The sequence below is a fragment of the Corticium candelabrum genome, chromosome 19 (genome assembly GCF_963422355.1).
Source record: "Corticium candelabrum chromosome 19, ooCorCand1.1, whole genome shotgun sequence".
In the NCBI taxonomy this organism is placed as follows: domain Eukaryota; kingdom Metazoa; phylum Porifera; class Homoscleromorpha; order Homosclerophorida; family Plakinidae; genus Corticium; species Corticium candelabrum.
In genome coordinates this window covers 2817926-2831194 of record NC_085103.1, presented here as the reverse complement: position 1 = coordinate 2831194, position 13269 = coordinate 2817926, and the positions used below count along the sequence as shown (strand labels likewise).

The window sequence follows — 13269 nt, the reverse complement described above, 5'->3', positions numbered from 1 at the left end:
AAGTCTAGAATATGGATTGAATTCCATCCGTTGGGATGTTTTCTAGAAAAATCATAGATGAATTGATCATAGTCTAGTTCTATGGCATAGTGAAAGTGTAGCTAGGCGAGACCGTTACGTCTTGTCTGTCCCATTGTGAAATGCATGTAAGTTCGAAATCGTCGTAGTCCACTGATGCTTGATCCTCTCACAACTATACTAGTTAAATGTTGTTTGTGTGCATGCAAGTAATTCTCAAAAGAGTATTTACAATTGGAAAATACTGTATATCAGTGCAGGCTGCTAGGGTAGAGCTTGCTGCGAAGTTGAGGGCAAGTTTTCTATTTCAGAAACCTGCCATTTAATTTTCCAACATGCCAGTTCCTCGTCCAAAGTTACAGGACTACATAGGCAGATCTGCCTGGTAAAACACTCCAAGCTCTTCTGATTGTCGTTTCCAAAAGGTCTGTACACATAGCTAGATCGAGAGACAAGGCTTAGTACAAGCACTGACTTCTTCTGCGATTCATAAAATCTTTCCCTGCGCAATTGCACAAACTAAAGAAATTATACGGTCTCAACAACATTTTAGTGCAAACAGTTACTCTATTTGACCAAGGAAGTGATCCAGAAACGGAATGACAGTAGTTCTTTTATACTACTCTTCTACTGTCTCTGATAATTTATAACATTTATGTGGTTCCTCTTGAGTACCACGTAAAACAACAAGTTAGTTAAGGGCGGCACACAGTCACCAACGGTACGGTGGAGCTTCATGAACCTTTTCAGCTGCATATTTAATTAAAACATTGGTCACTAGGGTTAAACCTGAAATGCTGCAACCCTTAGAAAGTGCTGTCTACGTTACTATATATTCTCTAGAATCTTCTTTATAGAATTTTATTGAAATTTTGCAAGACACGCCCACTGGATTGGGTGCACCATCCCTGAACAGGGCCGGATCCAGAGGGGGGATAAGGGGGTTTAAAACCCTCTTTTCCAATAGGCGTGGTTCAATAATTTTATATAATTTCATTAGAAAAGAGAAAATTAGTAATGCTATAAGTAACTGCTAACGGTGAACCCCTCTTTTCAAAATTCCTGGATCCGGAGCTGCCTGGATCCACGCCTGTACTCATAGCCATGAATGCTGTGTAACTGTTGCACTCTACTACATGCTCAAATGCTCATGAAGTGAAGGTACAGTACAGTACTAGCTGTAGTCTTTTGTTCACTGTTGTGCATTGCTGTCATGCATAGACTGTCCATGCACATGCATATTTCCCGGATGTTCAATTCTCAGCGAGGATTGAACATCCAGGAATGACGAAGGGCGAGACTGGTTATGAGTCTGAGCGGTACCGGTGTAGCAGCGGGTGTGATTTTCTTTTTGGGCTGAGTTAGGGTGAGCGTGGGTGTGGACAGGTAAGCGTTCTGTGCGACAACTAAACCCACCAAGGCGACGTTTAGAACGCATCGCTTACAGTTACAACAGTTTCCTAGAGCTAAACACACAATTCGGCACCGATTGATGGCTACATTGAGACGGGACCCCATATCGGGATCACACGACGGTGATCGCTGTAAAATGAGTCTCGACCAAGATTAGTGACGACCACAGACATTATCAAGACTACGGTGTAGCGAATTGAAAGTTTTTTGAACGGGCTCACAGTTTTGAACGTCGTCTAACTACAGCTGCTTTCTCTACACAGGGAATCCGACAGAAAACCCTGTCAGATTTAGAGGTGCTTTGTGGGGTTTTCTAGGGCGTGCCTACGTATAACCACAAGGCTTGAAACACCACACCTCTTTGTAAGGGAGTTGATATGAATACTACGTTACGCGGGCACAGCCTGTAGCGGACTACCACAGTGTGCAGTGTACATCACCCATCGACATCCTGATACATGGTGTCAGGAGTGGGTCGTTTCCATGGCTGAAGAAAACGTCAAAGGGCTTGAGAAGCAACCCAAGCGTGACGAGGAGTCTGACAGAGATGCCGCATCCCGAACAGCGCCCAATCAGGTAAGCACGGTACTGATGCAAGGAGTGTTGACAACGCCCAGGCCTTTATGCTTCGAGGGCGACGGAGCGCGCAACTGGCACACTTGGCGCCAAATGTGGGATGCTTATGCCACGGTGTCCCGGATATACAAACAATCTGACGAATACCAACTAGCGACGTTCATCATGTGCCTGGGGGAGGCTGCTGTGGAGGTGTATAACGCATTAAGTTTCAATAACGAGGCAGACAGACGCAGCCTGGCCGCGGTCTTGTCAAAAATGGAGCAACATTTCATTGGCGCAATGAATGTTAGGTATGAGCGGTTTGTTTTCAGAACCAGAACGCAAGGACAAGGAGAGACTTTTGAGCAGTACTTACTAACCCTTCGCACTCTTGTCAAGACCTACAATTTCCAGGCAATGTCAGAGGATATGATCCGGGACCAAACTGTCTGTGGAATCACAAAGGAGTCCTTACGCAAGTCTTTGCTGGAACAAAAGGACCTGAGCCTGTCCGTCTGTATTGATATATGTCGAGCAGCAAAGCGATCTGCACAGCAATCGAAGGTTATGGGTGGTCATGAAGAGGTACACGCAATGCGCCAGTCGGCCAGGCGCACATCAATGCCACAAGCAAAACCAAAGGCAAGCAAGAAAACATGTGGATACTGTGAGCAACAACATGTGAAAGGAAAATGCCAAGCTTATGGCCACGAATGCACAGCATGTGGAAAGAAGAATCACTATGCTGGGGTGTGTCGAAGCATGAAAAGGACCACAGTCAACTGGACTGAGCAGGAGAGTGATGTGGAATCAGAACACCTGATGACCCTAACACTAACGGAAGAGATTAATGCATTGCAGCACTCAGTTTTCCCAAAACAGCTGTTTGAATACATGGAAGTGGAAGGCCAACGAGTGCGGTTCCAACTGGATTTGGGTGCATCATGCAATGTTATTCGACGACAAGATTTGGTACCCACATTGGTCCTTGAGAAGACAAACCAAATGCTCTACAACCGGAGTCAACTAAGACCATTGGGCAAGTGTTTGGTCAATATGAACAACCCAAAAACAGATAGAAAATACAAAGACAACTTTGTTGTTGCGGACGATGCTTCCACATCACTTTTGGGAGCTAGGTCGATACAACAGATGGATCTTGCGAGGATACACCACGAGAACATTATGGCGGCAACCCTTCAAGCTCGGTGTCAGGACAACGTTGACAGTACAAATACTCACATGTCTGGTCAGAACATTAGTGAAAAGCCCGTTCAAATACTTGATCTCCTACAGGCGTATAAAGTCGTGTTTGATGGCTCTTTGGGATGTCTGGGGGAACCATTTTATCTCAACATTGAGGACTCAGTAACTCCGGTGTAAATACCCACGCGAAAGGTTCCCATTGCACTTAGGCAACATCTGGAAGCGGAGCTGAAGCGTCTGGCGAGTTTGGGAGTGCTAGAGCCGGTTGAGGGACCTACAGATTGGATATCCAGTCTAGTCGTGGTGCGCAAGCCCAACGGCACCCTGCGCATCTGCCTGGATCCTAAGCCCCTCAACAGAGCACTCAAACGTAGCCATTATCCTATGCCAACGATAGAGGATCTGATACCCCAGCTCTCCAAGGCTAAGGTGTATACCGTATGTGACTTACAGAATGGGTTTTGGCATATCGCATTAGATCATGAATCAAGTCTTCTCACAACCTTTGGAACGCCATTTGGTTGGTTTCGATGGAAAAGAGTGCCCTTCGGCATCAGCCCAGCACCGGAACTTTTCCAACGCCGCCTCCAATCAGCCATCAATGACCTACCAGGAGTATACACGATTGCGGATGACGTGCTGATAGTGGGTGAAGGCGATACCCACGAGACAGCGTGCCAGGATCATGACAAGAAATTGGCCAGTTTTTTGGATCGATGTCGAGTGCGCGGCATCAGGCTCAATCGAAACAAAATCAAGTTACGACTTCCTGAGGTCAAATGCATGGGTCATATCCTGACTCCCAACGGGTTGAAGGCTGATCCGGACAAATTGAAAGTTATACTGAAAATGGAGAACCCCACTGATGTGGCTGGAGTGCAGCGTTTAATTGGCACGGTCAATTATTTAGCGTGTTTTTTACCCAATCTGTCTAGCGTCTGCGACGAGCTTCGACAATTGACCAAGAAGGATGTGGAATTTTGTTGAACATTCCATCATGATCACGCTATACAGCAGATTAAAGCGGCCATAACCACAGGACCCGTGCTTAGGTACTTTGACCCGCAGATGGATGTCACCCTCCAGTGCGACGCGTCAGAGAATCTCTTATGCAACAAGGACAACCGGTTGCCTATGCTTCGCACGCGCTAACAGACACTGAAACACGCTATGTGCAAATAGAGAAAGAACTGCTGGCCATTGTATTCGGAGTCACAAAATTCCACCACTACGCGTATGGCCGCCATGTGACGATTGAGAGTGACCACAAACCCTTGGAAGTGATTGTCCAAAACCCGATCCATTCTGCGCCGAAGCGTCTTCAAAGGATGCTAGTACAGTTACAGGGTTATGACATAACGGTCACGTACAAGCGGGGTAAAGAGATGTTCGGAGCAGATACGTTGTCGCGAGCATATTTACAGGGTCAAAGCAATCATATCCCCTCCACGAACGGGTGTGAATCCATCAATCTGTTGCAGTCAGTTTTCGAGCGAGAGCTTGAATTTGTAAATCTCTCCCAGCATCTAGCAATCTCCGAAGCCAGACGCGGAGAAATTCAGGTGGCTACAGAACAAGATGAATGTCTGCAGGAGGTCAAGCAGATCGTTATGCAAGGATGGCCACAAAGTAAGACGCAGGTACCGCGGACAGTGGCACCTTATTTTCTTTGACGCGACGAGATCGGAGTACAAAACGGCATATTATTTTGCGGAGAGCGAATTATAGTCCCTGGTGCGATTCGTCAGAAAATTATGACCGCGCTTCATTCTTCTCACATCGGCATTAATGGTAGCCTACGACGAGCACGCGATCTGTTCTACTGGCCCGGAATGAATGACCACGTAAAGACGTTCATTCAGCGATGTGCTACATGTCGTGAAGTAGATCCAGCTCAGCCGAAACTGGCTCTCATCCCGCATACCGTCCCATCTCGACCATGGGCGAAAGCAGCCGTCGATCTCTTCGTCGTTGACAGGTATGACTATATGGTCACGGTTGACTACATGAGCAATTTTTGGGAAGTAGACAGGTTGGACAGCCTCACTTCTCAAAGCATCATCCAGAAACTGAAACCGCATTTTGCACGGCATGGCATACCGGATACAGTAATGTCGGACAATGGGCCCCAGTTTGTTTCAGGAGAGCTTAGTCGTTTCAGCCAGAACTGGGGTTTTGATCATGTTACTTCGAGCCCGCGCTACGCACAATCGAACGGAGAGGTGGAGAATGCAGTAAAACTACCAAGCGTCTGATGGCGAAAGCCAGACAGTCAGCGGGCAATCCGTGGCTTGCTTTCCTCGAGTTCCGAAATACTCCCAGCCAAGGGTTCGCGACCAGTCCGGCACAGCGTCTCATGAACCGGCGCACTAAAAGTCTATTGCCAATGTCGGAATCTCTACTCGTCCCCCGTGAATGTCCGGACGAATCGGCCCAGCGAGCACACCACAAAGCTCAGCAAGCCCGTTATTACAACCAGGGCGCCACAGACCTTCTTTCTCTGCAGCCTGGAGACATTGTCCGTATCCAACCACGCCCCTCATCGTCCACATGGCAGAAAGGCACCGTCCAAAAGAAGGTTGGCATAAGATCGTATCAGGTCAAAGTGGATGGAGATACAGGTGGAACATACGTTCGCAATCGTCGACATCTGAGGCGATCCCACGAAGTCACTACGGAAAAACACCCTCTCCAGACTCAAGTCTCAGAACAACGCAATGCAGAATCCACATCTATAAGGAAACAATCAGCCGGCCAGTCGTCGTGTCATACCACGCAGAGCGGTCGAATAGTGAAGTCCCCCAAGTATTTTAGACGATTACACCACCTAGATAGATAACTCTAGCTAAAACAGTACAGGTTGTAGTTAATGACTCCTAGATAAGAGTTGCCAGTGATTGACGGAAGGAGATTGCCAAGCCATAGACAGGACAGCTTTTTTAATTGTTTTTGTTTTAATCAAGGGGATATAAGGGGGTTGATATTAATACTACGTTACGCGGGCACAGCCAGTAGCGGACTACCACAGCGTGCAGCGTACATCACTCATCGGCATCCTGATACAGTAACCCACAAGAGATTCTTACTCCGCCTGCTATCGACACGTTCGCTACCAGACAAGCCGAGATTTGCCTCAAAACGAAACGTCAGACACGCAAAATTGCGATCGACAATGTCGTGATGACTTCGGTATTCATATGAAGCCAAATACAAACGAAGAAGAAGCAGGTCGCACTCGATTTCGGCTCATCGAGACGTCTGGGAGACGCGTGAAAATTATCATGGCCATCGCCACGTCGTTCGAGTCCGTCTCATACATTTGTAAGAGTTGGAGAGTGCCGATTCGAGGCGCAATAAATGCGAAACCAAATAGTCCACGCGACCAAATAGTCCCTGCAGATGGCCGAAACCAAATAAGCCCTACTGTCTGTTCCCCATAAGTGTGAACTTTGAAAATCATCAATATCTCTGCTGTTTAGTGGACTTTCGCGATGATCTCGGTATCGTTAGAAACCGCTAGGTCTGGCATTTCTGTTTATCAAATTATCTAAGCCTTTCCTGCAAACCAAACTGAAGGATAATACTTGTGCATATTAAAAACAAACGGGTGGAGCAATGGCTATTATCCAATTATCTTGTAAGACCAACGGATCAGCAACTGGAACCATTTAAGATAATTGGTATAACATTGTCCAACTGGAGCAGCTCTTAGTGCTCTAATGAGCACACCTGGTGTGACCTCTACTTCATTACTCACATCCGAGTTCACGCTTATGGGGAACAGACAGTAGTTAAACGGTTTCGAGAACCAAATAGAAGCGAGATAATTGCCCGCGACCAAATAGTCCCTGTACAACATGTTTTGCAACACAAACATGTACATCTACCACAATCCTTTCTGGTTATCTGACTTCTATTGGCTACCACTCGGTTCACGCAAGTTTTGGAGTCGAGAAAAGTTTCGTTCTGGTGCATCGTTGTAATAGATCTAGACGATCGTGTCTAATATTTCAATACACACACCCACACAGACACCTAATGTATTGATATGTAAGTATTGACCAGAAGCATACAAACGCATTCGATGTCTTCACTTTTCTACACAATCACTAGACTGCTACGTTCGGATTAAAAATGACAACAAATCACAATTGAGAGCATTTAACTACGACAACACTATTAATATGCAATACAAAAACACATTCCCTTGTTTCTTCATCTTCCCAAATTACATTTTGTCCATCGCTTCTTTTACTGCCTCAAATATTGGATTTTGTACGATTTTGCACGCGTCCAGCAGTTTGTCTGCTGCTCGTTCCTCTCCTACTTTCTGTGCCAATACATCAAATAAAGCTTGAACTTTATCACAATCGTCGACCAGAACAGTGAATTTCTGCAGCTGATCTGGTTTTTCTCCACAATCACGACCGAGTGCATACCATCTGATAGAGCCAACTCCTTGAATTGCACGCAGAACTCGACGAGAATACGAATCACGTCTATGACCATCCTCTAGTGTAAGACACAAACATCGTTCCTTACAATGAAATACAAACTTGTACAATAAAGTGATCAGCAGACTAAACAGGAAAATGAAGCAAATCAACAGAGAGACTGACAGACACGCAGCCATAATGCAACACACACACACACACACACACACACACACACACACACACACACACACACACACACTCACACACACACACACACACACACACACACACACACACACACACACACACACACACACACACTGGCAATCGATAAGGAGCTGCCGTTAATGGTAATGCCCCCAGCCAGATGGCTGGGTTTCTGTGCACTACACAGGAGCTATGGGCCGTGCTAAGCAATCTCCTGGAGCCTGGCCAAGTGCTCGAAGGAGCACCGACTGTGACGCCAACTGTGGTGTGGGCACCCGAAGTCCCACCCAGACACCAGTGGCTGACGGACTTTGTCGCAGCCGGAGGCCTTTGCCACCCGAGTCAAAGACCAGGTATTCATTTATACTCAGTGTAAGTTTCTTGCCCAAGAAATTATGTCATAGCTCGCCATCACTGTGACTTGAACTTGCAACCCTGCAAGGTCCCGGATGTAATCACTTCATAAGGTGATTCTCTGACCAACTGAGCTATCGCACCACAAACACACACACACACACACACACACACACACACACACAACAACAACAACAACAACAACAATGCACCCACTTATCCAGTGATTCTAGCATGTGAAACTAAGAATCAGTATGTACCTGTTGACTGAGCAAACGAGCTAGCAGTAGATTGAACTCTGGCTGCTGTCACATCATCTTGCACAACCTGAAAATGCAAAGGGATCAAGAAGTAAAATATTCTGTCTCATCTATATGACATAGTCAATCAGTCATCTAAAACGTTTTATTGATCACTAATAATAATGATATCAATAATGTTAATGCTAATTTATTATTACTAAATTGACGTGCCATTGGGTATGAACACAATGCAGCAACTTTGACTGACATGTACACAACTATCTGTACATCAATGATAATCATCATTAACACGAATGCCATCTAACTGAACAAACCTCATCACTCTCAACATTAGCTACGTCTATGATTCTTGCCAATCGTGCTTCCAAAGATGCCACCTTCCTGTTCTGTGATTGTAATTGCAAGTCTTTCTCTGCCACTTCTTTGCTCTTTGATTGTAATTGCACGTCTTTCTCTGCCACTTCTTTGCTCTTTGATTGCAATTGCACGTCTTTCTCTGCCAACTGTCTTTTCAGTAACGTCACCTGCAACACCAATAATGTAATACAGTAACGTAACCTTCACTTCTTATTCATGTTTCCTCACTGTAGCTACGTCCTCCTCTCTCTTTGGTGTCTTTGCTGTGAAAATGACAAACACATTACAACCATACATATGTATGTATGGACACATCATTTAACATCTTCACATTAAAATGTGAGTTGTGAAAGTCAACACAGAAAATTATATTTCTAAAGCAATACAACACTTTCATATCACCTCCTTGCATGACATACAATTCAATTACAGTTAAATTCACAAACTCACTGTCATACAAATGAATAGATGGACAGACAGACAGACAGACAAAACAAAAAGAGACAGACAAATGGATGCAAAAACAGAACATTAGAAAATAATTTAAACATGAAAAACAAATTAGAGAAAAGAAAAGAAAAAATTAATTGTTTCTTTCACTTACATCTTACGACTTCTTTCATCATCTCAACCACATTACTGTGGCCACATCGCTTGGCAATCTCCAGTGGTGATCCTTGCCTCTTACTATCCCACCATGACATCACGTTAATAATATTATTGATTGAAGGATATTGAGTGCATCACCTCTCATGTTGGGGACTCGCTCCAAGTTTTAGGAGAACATCAACACAACACACACGACCGTCACGGGCAGCATACCACAGTGGTGTACGACCAGCATTATCATTGATATCAACAGGAACAGAATAAGACACCAGTCTCTCTACAATGGTCACGTGATTATTTCTTGCAGCATGATGGATGGCTGTCCATCCCCACTGAGTAAACAAGAAACTGATAAGATAGTGAGAGAGTGTTTATGTTAAAATATATTAATTAAAGCAACAGACATTCCATTCAACACACACAATGAGACATTCAATAGAATGATCAACACACAAACACAAACAATAGCAAAATGAATGCATTGCACTCGCAAATATGTTTAATACATACACAACAGACACCACAATATTAACTGACCCTCTCAATACTCAAACTCACATTATCTCCCTTTATCACATTAATATCTTTGGTCTTCAATAATATATCAATAATGTTGTCCAACCCCTTCATTGCTGCTGTTATCAAAGGTGTCTCTCCAAACTGCACACACAAGAATGCATTATTATAATCATTATTCCACTATCCCCTCCATGCTAAACCAAAAGTCACCAACCAAAACAATTAATTACTGCAAACCTATTTAGACATGTTGGGTATCTCTACCTTCCTTGCTCGTATGCAATTTTAAATTTATGTACAAGTACAACGTCTAACATCTCAACTAAAATATAAAAATCCTATTTCATCATGTCGGAACTTAATCTCTGGTTATCGTCTCCCCACTGACACAAAACCTTGTCTTGCCAAAACAGTTAAATCATTGACACAAGATAATCATCTCTGTTAAGCCACAAACTTGATAAAAATAAAAAGTGTTGTCTGCACATGTATGTATATCAAGCCAACCATTCATTCCAACATCAAATTACTAATCCCCACCTTCCTCTCTACAGACCATCTAACGTCATCTCTCTATACAAGACAGCACAGCAATACGGACAAGATCATGAACAGTAACCCAAAATAATCATCCATCACAAATTTAATAAATTAATATCAATGACCCGTTAAATAAAACTACTTTTGTTAAACATCTGCATCACACTTGAGAGTTTGCCTTTCACACTAAAACATGATCATAGTTAGTAGAGAATAGTGGGACATGAAACCATGTTTAGATTGAAACGAGGGTTAGGTGATAGTGACGATGGTCAAGTTGAATGAAATAAAAACCAACAAGATTATTCATCTCTGCATGCAATGGCTGACAAGTCAATACTGCTGCCTCTTGACGAGCAAGAAATGAAAACGTTGATTGTTGAATTAGATTGTTACATCTAGTTGATATCTATCATCTTATCAACAACACATCACACTTTCACACACTCAATCAACTCACAGTGCCAGTCCCATTAACATCTGCTGATTTAGTGAGCAGAAACTCAACAATCTCCTTCCTATTATTCTCACACGCTTGTATCAGAAGAGTGTTCTATTTTGAGATCAAACGACGTGCATTTCATTTCAACGTCCAATACACACATTATAACTCAACACATACCCCATTCGAATTACGTGTATTGATATCAACTAGCATCTTCGAAAGACGCGTTACTGACTTAATATCACCTCTCCTCACCGCTTCACACAATTCCTTTTGCATTTCTACACAACAAACAAACAATAACACTCCACCCCACAAACACCTCACAAACGAAACAAGAGGAACTGATAGCTAGAAGAGTGCGCGTCAAATATTAGCGCCAAACGAAGCGCATCACTTACGCAACAGTGACGACATCACAGCCAACTTTTCTATAGTGCTGTACTCACTGCATACACACCAACTGACAACGACTGAGTCTACAACGACGGGAACAGTCCCTGTGACGTTCCCCTACATTCTACGCATGCTCATGTATTAATTCACGTGACCAATTAATCTATGATCACGTGCAATAATCTTCAAAGCAGACGATTAAATCAAATGTTTTGTGATGTGTTTACAGGTATAGTAACAGATATTGTAGATTGGAGACGTTCAATACACTTTGAGTATTTAGTGTCATCAATTAATTAAATCAGTTATATGGAACAGACAGTCATCTAGACCAATACAAACTGAAAGTTGCTAGTAAAAATAGAATGAAGAGGCAAGCTACGTAGATATCCAGCATGTCAATACAATAGCACGCCACAAGTACGTCTCTTGTGCAGACAATGGAGAAAGCAAACTTTCTCACTTAATTAATTAATCGAGAGAATAATCGCTGTCTGGCATATATCCCTTATTTCTGTAATCAAATGCCATGTTTGCCATCTGCACGTCGTACTTCCTCGCCGACTTGCTGCCACTACGCTTCTTTACACAAAAGCAGATGCTCACAGCGAAGAAAACTAGAAAGAGCAAAAAGAATGCACCACCGACAGCAACAACAATCTTTCCTGGAGTCCATTCGAGAAGGTCCGACCAATCGTACGATGACTGGCCGTCGTCTGTAGGTCGAGATTCTAACTGTAGCTTTTGACCTAATATTAGTAATGTTGTGATTTGTTCGTTCAGTTTGCTGATGTTTTGCTTTGCCTTCTCATTCTCTGTCAGCATGAGTTGATAGTTGGAGTTTAGTTCACTCTTTTCTGCTCTCAGTCGGTCGATCGTTCGTTGCATGGTGGATATAATAACTTGTTGATTGTGTTCGGTCGAGGGCACAGTGATTGCTGTGTTTGCACACGAGCAGATTGTTAGATCTTGTAAAGCTTGGTTTCTTGATACTTCACATCGTTGTATTAGTCGATTAAGAAAAGTCACATTTGTTTGAAGTTTGTTGACGTTGGTGACGAGGCCGAGCGATTTGGTTTGCTCCAGTGAAAGTTGCTGTTTCAAGCCAGACACTACGCCTGCCTCAAGCGACAACTGTTGCTGTAATCGTGTGTTGTTTTCCTTCAGTCGATTAAGTGGTGCAGAATCTGGAGTGAGACATGGCGTGCCAGGTGGTGTGGTTACAGAATCTGTTGTTGTTGGTATTGCTGAAGATGGTGATGTTGTGACTCGTGCATCTGTGGTGGGAGGTTGAGTTGTTGAAGCATGTGAAGTTGGAGCAATGAGAGCTGTGGGTTGTGTCAGTTGGTCAGCACAACTTTTTATTTCACTCGTGAGGTTCGTGACAGTTTGGTTGAGAGAGTCGACCTTCGTGTGAAAATGAACATCAGACGAGAGAGAGAGAGAGAGAGAGAGAGAGAGAGAGAGTGTGTGTGTGTGTGTGTGTGTGTGTGTGTGTGTGTGTGTGTGTGAACGCATTATGTATATACTTGTGTGTTGTAATATCACAAATCCCTTGCTTACCAATGGTTCCAGATCATTCACTTAACCAACGAGTGTCATCTCTTCATTTGAAAGTAAAGCGACGTTAGACTTACAAACATTAGCCTAACCAAACTCACTGTTATGTACAATCATTGGAGCATTTGTCTCGACCTACTTGCTGCTTTGCTGTTGCTCGTGTTTGCTTCAAAGTCTCGTCTGATACAGTAAGAGATGCAGTGAGTAAAGTGGCATTTTGCTCCAGAAATGAGACTTGTTGTGATAAAGTAGTAATGTTTGTAGCTTGTTTGGTTGTTAGTGTTGAGAGATAATCTCGGTCTTTCTCAGTTAGAGTACACTGATGTTGTAGCTGACTGAGTTGAGTAACATTAGCTTGACGTAACATCTGAAATTAGATAAAATGGAA

General features: G+C 43.7%; 1 protein-coding gene across 1 annotated transcript; it reads right to left on the bottom strand.

The window, feature by feature from the left end:
• Window positions 1-7197: 7197 nt before the first annotated feature.
• LOC134194910 (ankyrin repeat and death domain-containing protein 1B-like) lies at window positions 7198-11424 on the bottom strand. Its single transcript, XM_062663891.1, has 10 exons — window positions 11327-11424; window positions 11103-11206; window positions 10941-11033; window positions 9980-10081; window positions 9560-9753; window positions 9417-9499; window positions 9041-9075; window positions 8770-8979; window positions 8453-8519; window positions 7198-7707 (listed from the first exon to the last, which is right to left on the bottom strand). The coding sequence occupies exons 1-10, from the start codon at window positions 11340-11342 to the stop codon at window positions 7424-7426; spliced, it is 1188 nt and encodes a 395-aa protein (XP_062519875.1). The 5' UTR covers window positions 11343-11424; the 3' UTR covers window positions 7198-7423.
• Window positions 11425-13269: the final 1845 nt, after the last annotated feature.

What these genes read in the sequence shown, in the direction of transcription:
- LOC134194910 (XM_062663891.1), bottom strand. An exon ending in ATGTTAATGGGACTGGCACT is followed by an intron (nt 10,082 to 10,940) that starts GTGAGTTGATTG and finishes TTGTGTGTGCAG; the next exon opens with TTTGGAGAGACACCTTTGAT. An exon ending in ATGTGATAAAGGGAGATAAT is followed by an intron (nt 9,754 to 9,979) that starts GTGAGTTTGAGT and finishes TTGTTTACTCAG; the next exon opens with TGGGGATGGACAGCCATCCA.